Source organism: Cinclus cinclus, chromosome 1 (genome assembly GCF_963662255.1).
Source record: "Cinclus cinclus chromosome 1, bCinCin1.1, whole genome shotgun sequence".
Taxonomy (NCBI): domain Eukaryota; kingdom Metazoa; phylum Chordata; class Aves; order Passeriformes; family Cinclidae; genus Cinclus; species Cinclus cinclus.
The window spans coordinates 91,485,606-91,502,281 of NC_085046.1; the positions used below are offsets into that span (position 1 = coordinate 91,485,606).

Genomic DNA, 16,676 nt, shown 5'->3' on the forward strand with positions numbered 1-16,676 from the left:
AAAGCCACTTCAGCTTTTATCATTCTCTCTCTAAAATGTGCAATTATGTGCCTTTACTAACTTTGCTATAATACTGCCATTACTATTATTTTTAATAATACTGAGTAACACTTACAACTAGACAAACTGTATTTTGGTGTGTTAATATATCTAAATTAGTTTTCACTCTGCAGTTCAAAATACATGCATCCCAAAACAATCAGGCTTAGGAAAATTAGTTTGTAGCATTACCTATCACACAAAACCTAGTTTACAAAAAGTTAACAAAAACATTAGAAGTAAAAAACAAATTTAACCTAACACTTTCAAATTATATTAAAAGATATGAGAGTATTGGTATTACTGTTACTGCAAAATAATATATGCATTTTTATAATATTCTACGTTCTCTGCATAACTCCAGTGAAAAGCATAGAATTAACAGAGTGGTAGTCACACAAGTGCTGAATGTAAGTACCTCTTTTTTCCGATGGTCCAGTATATCGTAATGTTTGGATTTCATATTTGTAGCAATGCTCTGGTATTGAGTAGTGATCTTGTCAATGCCTTCTATTTTTATATGCTGGAGCTCTAAAAGGCTTTCCATAGTATTGCTCATATCTGAAATTTTCTCCAAACGTTTACAGAAGGCCTCAAATTTTCCAAATATGTAGTTTTCACTAACAATTAAAAAAAAAAATCCAGACAGATTTCTATGAAAATCTCTTTGCAACAGATTTTTATTTAACCCACATATATTATACCAGAGCTGCTATTATTTCATGCACTCACAAAAATCATACTGTAATGATTACATATCAACAAAAAAAAATTTAAATTCATGTATATAGCCAGAAAATGCTTAATCCTTACATATGTCAATTAAAAGCCTTTACCACATCTCACAGGAGTAACTCTTTCAAATAAGATATTTGCAGGAGAAGAAAATGTGAATGCATAATATCAAGAAATGCCCCATGATTTAAGTGCCAATACAGTCAAAATACTCCTTGGCATTGTGATAGAGAACCCAGCTCAAAGCTGACTGAAGTCCCTGAGAGCATTTTCACTTATATTCATTATTCAAATTTTTTAGGATTTAATACCATACATATATATTTGTATTCAATTAATAAATGCATAAATTCCACTGAAGTCCCACTGGACATGTGCTGAATCAACAAGTGACAGGGAAAAAACCTGGTTTATTCCTGAATAAAAATAAAATACCCACTCCACAAGGTCATCTTCTGGTTATAAAAAGTACTTCGTTTTAACTGAATATTTAGCTTTTCTGTTAGCCAGCAGATATAATTACATCTCATTTGTAAATGTACTCATCAATATGATTCAATAATGGAGTGAATTATTTACCTGATATCAAATTGCCTACCACTTGGATTTTCCTTTAGATCCTCCCTAATTTTCTGAAAGGATGCTTGGTACTTTTCTTTGAGGAAAATGCATTGTTTTATCCTCTTTAGCAATTCTTGCCTGAGGAAGAAAATACAGAAGATAGAGAATCATCCTAAGGTCTTCAAAGACTATAAATAAAAATAAAATATTTTAGTCAAATATGCTACTTTGCAACAGAAGAACACATAATTATACACTACATAAAAAACACTCAAAATATGATGTTTTTGAGTCCAAAGTTTTTGACTTGAACCTGTTATCTACATCGGATAGTCTTATCTTAGGTTTTGTTTTCATCAAACTAAAACTTGCATGGCATAGTCCACAATGGATGTATACCAAGTTAATGCTGGCTACTGAACACTTGCAGTTTGGCCATTTCTCATCTTCTGTACTGAGTATTGCTGCTAAGTTTTCCTTTGTTTGTTTCTTTGGTTTCCTTCCTAAGCAGACAAGACTGGAAAAGTATTTTTCCACACTAAAATAGGGATGAGGAGAGTCTTTTTTCTTTGAAAAGATACACCAGGAAGAACTTAGTTCCTAAGGCCACAGATAGTTACATCTTACACACAGTTGTTCCTTAACTCTGAGGTACCACATGAGACACATACATGAGGCATGGAAACAAGGGATAAGCCATTTGCCTAGAGCTATTCCTCCACTTTGGCTTTGTCTTTCATCTTCCAAAAGATTACTGGGAATTAAAGTGATAGTCAAATTTATAGGCTAAAACCATTAACTGGGACAAACTTTTGCAATGACAGCAGATTAAGTAAATGCGAACAATGTCGCAAAAATAAATTCAGCTAGAATAAATGGAAAAAAGTATTCTATTTTTTATTTACATTCATTCTTTATAATAAACATAACCAGTACTTAACTGACTACAGCTAATTTCTGAAAACTTCCCTTTATCTACACCAAAATACAGGAGAAATCAAAATTGTTAGATTTACTTTTATGTCTCCTAGACTGTTACCTCAGTGTCACTTTGACTTGGCTGGAATTTAAGCAGACACCCTGACTATTTGCTTTGATGAAGCTTGTAACACCTTTTCTTTTTCATTTCAATAACCTAATCTTACTCCAGTTAGACTATTCCAAGAGACTATTCCAATTATTCATTTTCTAGTTGACAACTTCAGAGATGTTCATCTTAACTTCTCTCTGTGGTTTCCCCCTTTTTTTTTTTCCTGAAAACAATGTCTAATGAATAACCACTCTTCTATCCAGTGTTACCTGCTCTTGTTATCCTTCAGATACACTTGTTCTGCCAGTGACCATCAGCATTCACCCCACAGAGAATAAGTTTTAGACAAACACTTCTGTGCTTCCATTTATGCTGAGTGTAGCACTTGGACAAGTAGCTGTTGAGCAGCTAACTCATCCCTTCTCTGAAATGTCCCACAATACAACTGAGTTATGATTTTGATCCTGCTATATATTGGTCCCTTCCTCAAACTGACTTTCATGTCCAGTAACAGCAAAATATAAATCTTGGATGGAACCTTGCCAGTCTGTCCTTGGAGCTTTATTATTAAGTATTTCAGCTCCCAGTTCCAATTTATTAAGTGTATTTTGGTCTAAAAGAATCCATGTGGACAATATATTGAGTGTTGTATACTAGTATCTATTACATGGTTTCCAATGACAGGTTTTTTCAAACAAATTTTTAATTTTGCTTTTACAGAGTAATTAATTCTTCACAGAATTACCAGTTTCAAACTAACATAGGCATCAGTGACTAGTAGGAAGACAAAGGGCTACTTAAATTTGCCTATTAGTAATCTTGATGATTAATCTGCAATTTTACTTCTAATGTTAACAACGGAAGATGAAATTATTAAAATTATATCACCTGTCCAGGTCCCAGATTTTTGAAACACCTTCACACAGATAGGTCTTGCATGTGTTAATCATTTGGTTGGTGATTTTAAGAAACAAGGATGTCATGTGCTCTGATGTGTTGTAGTAAGGTGATGTACAGTAGATCATATAGACCATGCTCATTAAACTGGGAATGTGTTCCATCACTGTTACCTATAACAGCAAAAAAATGGGAAAGAGAAATCTGAATTTCCTGAATTTTAACACAATTAAAAGTGTGACAGCTCTGGGAATATGATTTATCAGTGGACAAACATCTTTTTGTGGTTTTGTCATTATGAAATGGACCATCCAATTCATTTGCGGGGACCTATCACACCTTGACCAAGAAAAAAAGCATGGGAAAAGGGCAATGAATAAAGGAACAGGTCTTTTACAGATTGGGATTCTCCACAGGAAAACCAGAGGCTCTACTCTGCTTGCCCTGGCATCCAGTATAAAAACATGCTTGGCAGAGGAACATACTGCCTGAGGAAAAGAGGCTACACGCTGCTGGAAAAGAGTTGGATTTCTGTAGGAAGGACAACAAGAAAGTTGGCCTTTGCTCATTTTGCCTAGGTCTGTACAGAAGAGAAATCCAGAAGGTGGAGGCAAGGAAACAATAATCTCACTTTTACTGGACACTCAACTATAGAGTTTTCTGTCCCACAGAAATATGTCAGAGAAATGCACGCAAGCCAAATATTGAGAACTCAGAACAAGAGACTGATCTAGAAAAGGATTTAAAAAGTATGGTATCTAAAAATCAAGTCCAATATGGCAGAACAGTGAATATTTGTAAAAGAACTGCAGTGTAAACTAGCAGAATGGATTCAAAAGAGATCAAGCTCTGAAAATATTATTTAGAAAAATTGTTACCAGCTGGATTATGTGTAAATGTTTGGAACTGTGCAAGCCTGGACAATTTTGTCTAGTGTCTGTATAGATAAAATTCATGTTCTCGCTTAAAAAAATTAACTCCGAGACCCATATGGTTATGAAAATAAGTTTTATCAACTGGGATGACAGTGCTACCTACAAGAGAAACAGCTTTAACCTGTAAAATAAGTGGAAGCTGACCAATTTCCACTCAACCCAAAGTTTAACATAATTTTAAGACTTTTGCAATGAAACAATCACAAGTAATTCCTAAGTAAAACATGCAGACAGAAGAGCTGCCATATGTGAGACCCAAGCTCACAAAGGCAATTCAGCTCATTACTGGGTTACAAAGACCACAATCTGATGCTTAGTTTTTTTCATATCCTTCAATTATCTTCTAGAATGATAACTACTTTTAAAAAAAAGTATTATTGTCTCTGGTTAATTCAAACTCGGTAAACTCAATTCATTAATGCCTAAGGAGTTAAACTGTCCACTAATGATTAAGTAAAAGAGTTAAATATTAAAAGGAAAAGTAGCTTTTTTACAGCAACAAAAACCCTTCCTTTCTTTTCTGAATATCACATTAAGTGCCTTTACAGTACTTACAGGTGAAGCATTGGCAAGTGGTCCAAAAAATTTATCCAACGTATATAAATACCTCACGTTGTCTTTAGCTTCATTGGCAGCAATTGTTATGCTACCATCCTGAAGGGATGAGGAAAAAAAAAAAAGGAAAAGAAAGTAATAAAATTATTACTGTGAATAATTTCTTAACAGGTTCTTTCTCTTTTACAGCATACAAGGCTGTGATTAAATTTTGCAAACACTTTCCCACAGAAGTGCTTTCAAATATGCTATTTATTTTTCACATAAAAAATAAATGCTTTTGCATGCAAAAATTGGTAAGCTCTTCCAAGGTCAGCAATATTTTAGATATGGCTTAAAGAAAATCCCTCCTTAGACTTCCAAAGCTTTTTCTCCTCATGGATCCAACTTAGATTTTAGAATGGTTCAGCACAGGACCCAACCTACAGAACTTCGACAACATCCCTGAAATGTTACCAGGGTGCCTCCCAACACTGTTTAATAAACACTTGTTAGGGACAATGAGTTCACAACTAATGCCTGAATACCATTATGCTCATGTCAGGTGGAACTTTCCACTACCTAGGGGGCTAGCTCATAGGAAGAAAGAAATCTAGTTCATCATCCTTGGATTGTACTGGCTCTGTACAGACAGTTTTATCCAAATTCCAATTACCATAAAAGTCTGCAAGTATGGTAATCACAAAATCAGAAACTTTTCCTGGTCTGTTCTTAAAACAATATAATACTTTCTTAAGCAATAGAAGACCTACATTTTGGGGGTGGGGGCAGGTGGGGGTCTCGTTGACTGTATGTGATCTACAGCTTATGTTCTGGCTTGCCCACAATTCTGCCTGATAAATTTATATGAAGTAGCAGTTATGCCAATAGAAGTCCACTCTCAAACATTCTAAAAGCATTATGATGGACTTTCAGACTTCTACAGTTGTCCTGCATGAGGCTCAGCTTGTCAGTAACAGAAAAATGTTGCATTGCTTCACTGCTTTACTTTCACACAACCTTTCCACCTATAATGTTAATAGAGAACACATTTCAAAAATTCTGACTTCTTTTCATGTTGTCTATTTAATTTCAGATTCATTGATACTGTATGTTCCAACAAATGGATAATAAACCACAGTGTAAAGCCAGTATAAACACTCAAAGTTATTTTTATTTTTAGCATTGTGTTCAGTTCTGTATATAATACAAATACTGTACTGTAATAATTTAAAATTCTAATTGGAAAGTAGTAATTACCAGTTCCTTCCACTGTTTTAATGTCTTTGATCTTGCTGCCTGAAGAATACTTATAATTTTCTTTACTCGTGTACTCTTGATCTCATCTAAAAGGCTTTGAAGAAAGAAACATACTTAATACTCTTTCTCTGGAATAAAAGTTACATTTATTTTTTAAAATTCCTTTTTTTTTTTAAGACTCTATGAGAAATAATGCAGGGATTTCACCTGTTAAATGATGACATTCTTGACTTCCAGTGTTCCAGCTCTGCAGATGGACCAACATCATCAGCTTCTCTTCTAATTTGTTCACTCTCCACTAAAACTTGTCTAATCTGTTTGATCCAAATCATGACCACTTCTTCAAGTTTCTCAGTGACCTCTGCATTAGTGCCTTCAAAACCATAGAACAGGATAGTTTTATAAGCACCAAGAAACAATACAGAAATTTTAACTACAGAAGCAAAGTGTTCTTGCCAAATATAATCTGAGGCTACATAAACTCTGTATATTTGAATCACTGACCAGCAGGAAAAGATTGAGACTGTAACAACAAGATGCACACATATAATACTTGTGTCTACTTACTCTGTTACTATTGCATATCCTTTCTAATGGAAACAATTAGAAATACAGTGAGTTCATAAGAAATTGTAGAAAGCTATTGTTGAAAGAGACATATCTACTCTTTCTTACAAAAAAATATATGTAAAATTTTTTTTAAAAAAATTATTATTATTTTATCCACAGAGTCAGACAACATTGGATAGGATTTTCCCAGTATCAAGGAAAGTGAGTACTAGTATGTGGATTCACCCAGCAACTACTTGGCCATTAAACTTGGAGGGATTCAGACAACTGCTTGCATGATATATCAAGCAAATACCTAATTCTTTAAGATCTATGAACTAAAGTATGATTGATGGTCTTATAATTAAACAATCACAAACCTGGTAAAAGTAAGCAGAAAAATGTAAACAGTTCAAGGAAGATGAATTAATTCTTCAAAGTAAATTTTTACTAATGACATACCATTTATTTTATAAACAGCACCATTGTGTTTGCTTTGGTGCAGGAATTACTCACCTGCAGTTATGTAGTCAGATGGGTTCTGTAAGTTTCTGACGTAAATATCAATATCCACTTTTGCAAGCTGAATTTTATCTTCTATATTCTGTCTAGATGATGACAAAGTACTCACAAACTTATCCACTGCATACAGGAAATCCTGTATCTGGCTGTTCTTCATGCCTTCTTTCATAGCTCCCCAGTTCTGATGATTTTATGATTTATGCAAAAACCAAAAAAGTGAGGGTCATGCTTCCTTTTGTTTTTTGACCACAAAATATATTTTTCATTAGAAAAGGATTTATAATTCACAGCAGCATAAAAAGATTTATCAACATGCCCTTCAAAATATACTCACCGATACTTTAAAGTGTGCATTGATTTAATTATTCTGTTAGACAAGAAAAGACAAACAAGCAAGAGGCTCTAAGAAATAAAAGTCTCCGACTTCACTCTGACTTGACTGAAGTCAGCTGTCACTGATTTCACACTGGATTGTATTTTGTTTAGTTTTACTTTTCTCCTTCTGAACAGAGAAAACAGACTCTAATCTCCCTTTGTGCTACTGGGGAGAGAAAATGACAGTGTATGCTGTATAACAGCACACAACACCATCATTTCCAGCAGACAGTGAGCTTCTTTGTTTGCCACCTCTGAACGTGCGCTTCCACAAGCAACTGAACAAAGTATGATGCTTTACAAATGCCACAGAATAAGGACAGTTCAAAGAAGCTAGATATTCTAGATATAACACTGTTCTTGCTGTCCATACTCCAGAATAAAGTCATGAACTGATTCCTTGTGCTGACAGAAGGACTTGACACTTCTTCCAATACATGTTTAATCTAGTTTTCATAAAGCATCACAGCTTGGTATGGGTGCTGTGTTATATTCTCCTTTGTCACAATAATTAAAGCTGGCACTATTGCTTGAAAATAAACTGTAGCTACATGAATTTCAAACATTTGTATACATACAAATTGCATGACTCTCATAAAGGCCTATATTAGACTTTTATCTTCTAATATTCTCTGTTCTATGTCCAACAGATGCACAAACAGAACTGCAGCAGCAACATGCCTTACTTCCACACATTCTTGGGGGGAAAAAGGCAGATTGTTTGATTACCTGTTGGGATTTAAGTGCTGGTATCGTGATCTGTGACAAGAAGAATTCCAGACCCTGAAGGATATTTCCATTAGTACAATCAAACATGCCAAAATTCACCTCCTTTGGGAATAAACAAAATTAGCACAATGCATGTCAATTTCTGCAGCATTACACTATTTGAGTGAAATTTAGATACATGGCAGACACATTCACAGCCCATACCTATGTAACATGAGTACCTCTGAAAGTCAGAAAAGGCTGCTATAGTACTTTTTTTATGTACAACAAACTATGAGACACTGGAAAACCTTATGTAAGTTTCAAGAATTATCTTTATTTTAAAAGTCTAAAAGATACAGTTTAAATGCAGCGCTTCAATAATTTACTGTCATTACCTAAAATAAAATCTTTCAGTTTAGGTTTTTATTCCCTATAAAAATATAAATTTTAATGACTAATTAATAATGATTTTTCATAATTAAAATCTTGGAGTTTAATATTACTGCAGTAGCTAATTTATAAATCATTAGAATTTTACTTTATCACAAATACTTACTCTCACAAAAAAGAACTTCTGTTAATCATACAACTAAACATTTTTATGAAAGCATTCCCTATATTTTTTTATTCCAATTGCATGCATAAAAGTCTGAGAATATGTGAGCATGTGAATACTGCATGATTTTGCTCTGACCTGAGAGACATTTGATGCAGTTATAACTTCATCTGATGTTCGTAGGAAAAATGCACAAGTTCCTGTAAAGTCCTGTAAATAAGGCCAAATGTATACAGTTGAAAAGAATGTATACAGTAAAAGTAATTTACTTAAAAATTCACCTACCCTAAAAATGTGATGAAAACAAAACTGTAAGAAATCAATTACTCAAAAAGATAATGAAACTATTTACAGGATATTTGAAAATCTGTTCTTCTCAAATTAAATACTGGGTTTTTTTCCTGTCTGACACAAGAATATAAAAATGCTCTTTTGGACAGACTAGTTCAGTGTTGCACCTCTAGTAAGAAAATGCAGTTCAGAGAGAGCTTATGACTTAAGCTATTTCCTGTTACTGAATGATGCTTATTCTATCTATTTATCCATTAAGCCTAATAACAAACCTAATAATAACTCAACTGCAACAAATTTGAAAAGCCATTCCAGTTGGCCCAATTGGCAGAGGAATGAACCTCACTTTTCCCCTGAAAGCAAGAAAGAATTCTTCTGCTATGTCTTTTCTGGCATTACAGTCTTAACATAAGCTCTTTCAGGCTAACAAACAACAACTACAACAACAACAATGAAAACCAAAGCATCACCAGGCCTTTTTCAAAGACCATTGTATATGAAGAGCAGATTTCCCCCAAAAGAGATGGAAAAAAATCGAAATTAATAAAAAACCTTTATATGCTGTTGAATAATGCTTAGATATTACAGGGAGGAGTTTATTATAAGAATTTGAATGGAAGAAAGAATTTATTAAGGGTATTTTTTAGTAATGTGCAGTATCATTTTATGAAAGGGTGTAGAAAAAACACAGAAGAACTTCATTTTTAAACTGGAAGTGTACAAGCCCTGGAAAATACTTAACATGCAGTCAGTAAAAAAAATGTTAGGATCTGCAATTTTTTAACAAGGATTTATTTGACCTGCTCTCCTCTTAGATAGTGAAACCATTAATTCTTTACTGATGAAGGCCAACCTCAGCTCAAGAAATGCTGGGACACCCTACATTATTAGAACAGAGACTAAGTACTTAAATATCTATCCAACAATTACAAAAAAAATGTATAACACTGCAGAACTGTTATGCCTTTCGATATTTTACTTTTTAATGTCATCTAGTGAATTTTTTCAATCATACCTCAGTGGAACCCATGGTAATAAATAACTTCTTCTGAGGCAAATTGTTTGTTGACCCATCTGGCCTCAGTGATGCATTCGAATTTTGCTAGCAATTAAATTATAAATAAGAGGTTAATAACATAAAAACAATATCATACAAATACTTAATCCATTTGAATATGTGAATTATAACTATGTCCATTCTGATTCAGTTTGCAATTCCCAGATAGAAATCATGAGGTTTGCATTCTCTGAATCCCAGTAAACAGTTTGACAGCCCTGTTTTTTCATGAAAAAAAAAAAGAAAAAAAGAAAAAACCCCACCACCTAACAAGAAGGAGAAAAGTCTCAGAAAAGATAACAAAATTAAATCTGAAGCGATTCCTAGTGAAACTTCCTCTACCAAAAGAAACTGAATGTCTCACAGACAGAATCATATGCTTGGTCTGCAAAGTCATAATGTAACTGTGAATGGGACTCACAAGCAATGCCATCAGCTAGATCCTGCCAACAATGAAAAGAAATTTAGGTTTCTGCCCATTTCTTTAACCAGACATCACAGAAAAACTTTCTCTCTGGGAAGTCTTGCTGCCACTGTTCCCTCTCCATGGAGATGTATTTTTAAGCTTTTCTCTTTGAAGCAACAAAAAAGCTTAAACCTAATAAAGACCTGTTTCCCTCTAATTATATGTCATGCATTTTGGAAAATAATCTGTTGAAACTTGGAAGAATGTGACAGAAAATAATGTGAGAGAAGCTTGCAGGTATATTTCTCTTTAAAGCTGAGAGCCTTATTCCTTGAAAGCCAGGTGTTCAGCTCCTGCTAGACTAAACATGTGATGTGTGATACACAAGGGTGCCTTCTCACTTCCACCCCAAATCAGCATCTGCTGACCCCTACACAAGGTTTCAAGTGAACACCATGGACCTAAGATGGTGAAAAAGAGAGATGAAGATACGAGAAGCAGGAAATAAAGGATCTTTGATGATCTTGGTAAGGATATGTCTACTAGTCAGGCCAGTAGTCTTCCCTGCTCAGTATTTTGTCTCCAAGAACAAAAGGGCAAGCACATCAAATACTGCCCTTGAGTAAATTCCAGTTATCCAGTGTGCTTCAAATCAAATTGTTGACAGAACAGTCAAACTAATGAGATCTCTTCATTCATCAGAATGTGGTGGAAGACGATAGAGATGGCATTCATACTTTCCATCAGAAACATTTTTATGCTATGCTGCTTCTGAAACAGAACTCCCATAAATTAATGTTTTTATGGTTAAAAGGGTCAAAATAAAACAAAATTAAATGCAGCAATTAAACGTTTCATTCAACCCAGGCTGGGCATTTATTTCTGATTTGTCAGTTAAGGAAAACAATGCCAAGATTTTTAGTTTCATCTTGATTTAAGTCAGAGAACAAGACATTTATCCCAGAAATGTGTATGCCTAGTCCCAGTGAAGCAAAAAACTGATAAAACTGTTTTGACAGCAGAGCTCATTCTGTGTTTTGCAAAGCCTCTAAGCAATACCAGTAACACGCAAAAGTTCTTTTAATTTATCTGGGTTATAATGATTCTGTAATTCATTCTGCATTTAACAGATGATCAAGAATTATCAATCAGTTTTTCTCCTCAACAAGCCCAAAATACCACCACAGGGTGAGTTAGCTCTCCTTACCATGGCTCCTCATTGACATAATTTGAAAGTTCTGATGAAGGACTTCTGCAGTTCTGGAAGCCCACAACAGTTATGTTAGACAATGTCAGGGTCACTTGACACCTCCTGATATCACACACTCAGCAGAAGCTGAACAAGTTATGTCACTCTTTATGCAGAGGTTTCTACTTCTCAAAACTTAAAGGGAGAAAAATGCAACTTGGGGACCACAACTGCCTTATTTCTAGCTACAGTTTTCCAAGCTTATTTTCTGCATAATGGGACAGACCTGAACATGATGCCACCTAAAATTAGAAAGAAATTGCATTGTTCTTCACCCTCTTGAATGAGTGCTTTGTCCATAGTTGAGTTGGTGTAGTTTAAACCAAAAGAAAATTTTGAATTTTGCAACAGTCACATGATTTTTTTTAATGTGAATTTCCTTTTGTAGAAGCATTAATGGAAACATACCTGCAATACATCTTGATAAAAGAAGAGCAACTTTTTAAGTCCATTATGGGCAAAGAATTGTTCTATTAGTTGAAACTGAAAAAAAAATATATATACACAGTTGTAGTTAACTGTGAGATAGTTTAAAACCACTAAGAATTTTGGAAATATTTCTTGTAATAACAATTTAATTAATATTTACCTTGTCATCAGAAATAATAATCTCCTCCACTTGCTGCTCACTCAAGTCTATCCCATCTGCTAATCTTGATATCAAATACCTGTGTCTTCCATCTATCTGAGCTCTTCTCTCCTCTTTGGTTACTTTGGCTTGCTTGGCTAGTTCTTTTCTGCTTTCACTGGAGAGTACTATACTTTTCTTAACAGTGGACTACAAAACAGAAGTTTGTTATAGAGAGATTATTTTTCCTCTCTTAAGGTTTTTTTTTTATATTGTTGATCTTTAAGCTGGTTTCATAAACTACTTCAAGCAGGAACATGCAATAATTACAGATAAAAGAACAGTAATAATTAACTTGCTAGGCCAGAATTATTTCTCAGTATAAAGCTGCTATGAAAATAATATATCTGAAACTCCAGATCAGGATCTCAGAACCAAGTGTGGAGCCGTGCTAAGGTCACAATACAAATTTATTACTATAACAGCTCTAATTCAAATCTTAGCCTTGTGAATCCAGGTTCCAAAATTCTATATGTACATATTCTAGATTTGGGATTGATCTCTATGCTGCCAGCATTTTAATATATAGTATCAAGTTATCACCCTAAAGGAAATAAAAAAACAAACTAAATCACTGTAAAATCAGTTACCACAGGAATGAATATACAATTGATGATTAATATAGAGATCATATAAAGATAGTAGCACACTTATAAAGAGGGAGATTTATGTAAAAAAAGGATTTTTCAAAATCTTCCTATCAGTGTGAATCAAAGACTGAAAATAGATATGGTAACTAACATTTTTAAGTCAATAGAAAATCTTCAGAAGCTATACGGAAAACTAAAGATTTGGGTAAAAAAGTAACCACACTGATCATCTGTCTCTACACACAGCTCCCACTGACATGAGTATCTGGGGTTTGGAAATGTCTGAAGTGTCTCTGTACCTTACAGTTTTTACTGGAGAGAATTAAAAAAAAAAAAAAAGATAAATTACGTAAATTCCCAGTGCTCTATACCAATTGGAATTGTGTCAAATCAATCCTATTCTTGGATTAAAAAACAAAAAAGCTGGCCAACTTCCACCTTTGTTTCCTACTATTTGGTCTTACTCCAGACTCTGAATGGATGTTTTCCATCCACTCTTGTCTCTACCTGCCCCTCTTAGAGACCAGGAGACACTGGCAATGTCTGAATACCTGTAGTTGTTGGTCAGTACCCTTCTGGTATTTCTAAAAGCTAATTTTGATTCACCATGTAGTTCCCAACTCATCTAGGTCAGTCTTTTATCATCTCTGGTTTCCATGTCAACAACTGGATCTCTTATTTTGCATATGCCTTCCCTGATGCAGTATGACCTTATTCAAGTATTCTTAAACAACATTAATTTTCATCATGGCAAAGAAAGGGTATTAACCAGTGGATGATAAAAAACTACATCAAACAACCCAAAATCCCAGCAACATACATTGTGAGCATGGAAAGTCAGTGCCCTAACACTGTAGACTTTTTTGAGTGGTTCGCTGTTCATTTTTCCTTGCAATTAACAGAGACTGAAGGACTCAGCATGCTTCAGTATTAGACAAGCTTTTATCAGTGAAGACTTAAAGAAAAATCTTTATAGAAAAACATTTAGTGGACAAAAGGTAGCTGAGTCACCACCTGTTTCAGAACAAAAATACTTGCCGGAAGAACAGTAGTCAAAGATGATCCTGTGACAGCAGATCCTATCTCGGTGCTCCTTGTCTTCAGGTTCCCTGCACAGCTACGATATTTACTTTCTGTCTCTAGTTAAAAGAAATTACAAGTTCTAATTATTCAAGTACAACAAATGCATTTACAACACCTGCAGTGATGTGTCTTCATATTTGCTAGCTAACCTCTTCTCACACTGGGGAAAAATGAGACCATTTTATTTCTCAAAAAATTATATTTATATCACATCATTGGCAGCAAATAGGATCCCCAGTGGAGCATGCAGCAATGCTTATGAGCAGCTCACCAAACTTCCATGAGTTACTGTATAATCTATTTTATATAAATAATAAGATTGTGACTAAAATTAGAATTCTAATAGCACTCATTTCCATATAAATTCTCTATCAAACTGTATCTCTTTTCACATGATTAATATGTATTGTATATAGAGTCATAGAATGGTTAAGCTTGGAAGGGATCCTGCTCAAGCAGGGTTACTTAGAGCCAGTTGTCCAGGACTGTTTCCGTATGGCTTTTGACTACCTCCAAGGTTGGAGACTCCATAACCTCCCTGGGCAATCTGCACTGGTGCCCAGTCACTTTCACAGTGTTTCGTGATGTTCAGAGAGAACCTCCTGTGTTTCAGTTTCCACCACTGCCTCTGGTCCCATCACTGGACACCATGGAGAAGAGCTTGATTCCCTCCTCCTTACACCCTCCCTTCAGGCACTTACATTTACAGTGAAGATCCAGCTCTTACCTTTTCCTCATAGGAGAGGTACTCTACTGTCTTTATCATTTTCATGGCCCTTCACTGGACTCTTTCTAGTACATCTATGTCTCTCTTGTACTGGGAAGCCTAAAACTGGACACCCTACTCCAGGTGAGGCCTCACCAGTGCTGAATGGAGAGGATGGATCATCCCCCTTAACCTGCTGGGAATACCCCTTAGGCACTCCACGGGATCATCAAGCTCCTTTGCCACAAGAGCCATTCTCGGCTGATGTTCATCTTGCTGTCCACTGGGAATCTCAGGAATTCTTTCCTGCCAATCAGTTTTCCAGCTGTTTAGCCCTCAGCTAAAGTAGTATTGCTGCATGGACTTGTTTATCGCCAGGTGCAGGAATTTTCTCCAGCCTCACAAGGTTCCTCTGGATGGCAGCATAACCTTATGGCGTATTGGTCAACCCTCCCTTTTATGTGCTATCAGCAACCTTGCTGAGAGTACCCTCTGCCCCATCATCCAGATCATTAATGAATATGTTGAACAGAACTGGACACTGTACTGAACCCCAGAGTACACTGCACGAGTGGCATTGACTTTCCTCTCCCTCCCAGTTGCCATGAGTGTTTATTTATCCAGTACTCTCTAAAGTGATCCTCTTCCATAAGGTCAGTGAATACAAAGTGTACACAGGTAAGGGATGCACCCACAGGCACAGAGGGAGATAGCTGTGTTCAATAACTTCTGAACTAACTAATTTAATCTGTTACCACTGTTATAATATTCCAGAAAAATGATACTGTATTATGTGTCGTACAATAAAGTACACTCTATTATGGAGCACTACTCATATTAATTCCATAAAAATTGTTTGAATCGTGTTACTATGATTCAACATTGTGAAATCTGCTATGGGATCAGAGCTGCGCTGTGGATGATCCCGTAAATACATACATATATATATATAAGCATATATGTATTTGTTTATTTATATGTACACATTTATTTATAAAGCTGAAAACTGCACATTCAGCATACACAATCCCTACACTGGCAGATTCAGAATAGCACATACCCACCCAGTATATATAAACTTAAACACTCTACTTAATAGTTGTTTTCTCATTTTGTTCCTGGATTTTTTTTTTCCTATACAAAGCTGACACTAACTGCTTTTTATTTTTTTCCCTTACCCTTTTTTATAGCAATGAGAGGTGGACAGAGATCAACATGAGGTTTAGAATAAAGTTGTGTTGCTCTCAGTTGCTCTGATTTCTGCTGTGCAGAGTGACCACGAGAGGAACTGGGCTCGTCTCGTCCCCCTAAGTCGGTTTCACCTCCGATAGCTTCCTCCATCTTCGCCACCACACAAAAACCAACCTAAATCAACAATACAGAAAATTATTACACAGTGTAACAGTGTAATAAAGACACCTTCACCATTTTTATTCCTGTTACAGCATCAATAGGATAGACTAGCAAGGAAAGGGGAGGGGGGGGGTGAAATACCTCTACTTTCAGTCGGTGATTTAAAAAGAGACGATCTAAGCAGTTTTCGAAATGATAAAAGCTTCTTTAAGGGCGCCTGTTACCAACACTTTCTTTCTAATTGCATAACTGCACTTTCTGTCCAGTCAGACTGCCGCAGGTGGGAACTCTCCTGTCGGGGACAGGTTAAGCTCCTTCGGAAGCCGCTGCAGGCGCAGGTCCCGCTGCGAAGGGCTGGGCACGGATTGCCGGCTGCGGCACCTCCTGAGTCCCAGGCAGCTTTTTACGCCCGGCGTCTCTGCTGGGCACTTGGAGCCGCTGGCAGCTGCTATGGCAACCCCTACACAAACCCAGAGAGCGGCCCAGCCCCCACGAAGCTCCTCGCCTGTCCCCATTTCCTGCTGGATTCAGCAACCTGCGGCTAATTCCTTCACTACCCGTCTTTTATAAAGCACCGTAGTTTTCTCTCACGTAGAAATTAAACCCTAA

The 16,676-nt window shown here is 35.7% G+C and overlaps 1 protein-coding gene across 1 annotated transcript in view; it reads right to left on the reverse strand.

The window, feature by feature from the left end:
* Positions 1 to 16,055, reverse strand: part of LOC134048588 (dynein axonemal heavy chain 5-like) — a 147,611-nt gene extending 131,556 nt beyond the window's left edge. The window contains exons 1-14 of the mRNA XM_062500444.1: positions 15,893 to 16,055; positions 13,964 to 14,064; positions 12,297 to 12,485; positions 12,116 to 12,190; positions 10,011 to 10,097; positions 8,843 to 8,914; positions 8,167 to 8,268; positions 7,057 to 7,243; positions 6,199 to 6,364; positions 5,992 to 6,085; positions 4,753 to 4,851; positions 3,254 to 3,435; positions 1,354 to 1,473; positions 458 to 659 (exon numbers count right to left, since the gene is read on the reverse strand). Of these exons, the coding sequence (XP_062356428.1) occupies positions 458 to 659; positions 1,354 to 1,473; positions 3,254 to 3,435; positions 4,753 to 4,851; positions 5,992 to 6,085; positions 6,199 to 6,364; positions 7,057 to 7,243; positions 8,167 to 8,268; positions 8,843 to 8,914; positions 10,011 to 10,097; positions 12,116 to 12,190; positions 12,297 to 12,485; positions 13,964 to 14,064; positions 15,893 to 16,055 (1,839 nt within the window). The remainder of the gene's footprint in view (positions 1 to 457; positions 660 to 1,353; positions 1,474 to 3,253; positions 3,436 to 4,752; positions 4,852 to 5,991; positions 6,086 to 6,198; positions 6,365 to 7,056; positions 7,244 to 8,166; positions 8,269 to 8,842; positions 8,915 to 10,010; positions 10,098 to 12,115; positions 12,191 to 12,296; positions 12,486 to 13,963; positions 14,065 to 15,892) is intronic.
* Between the last annotated feature and the right edge of the window lie 621 nt (positions 16,056 to 16,676).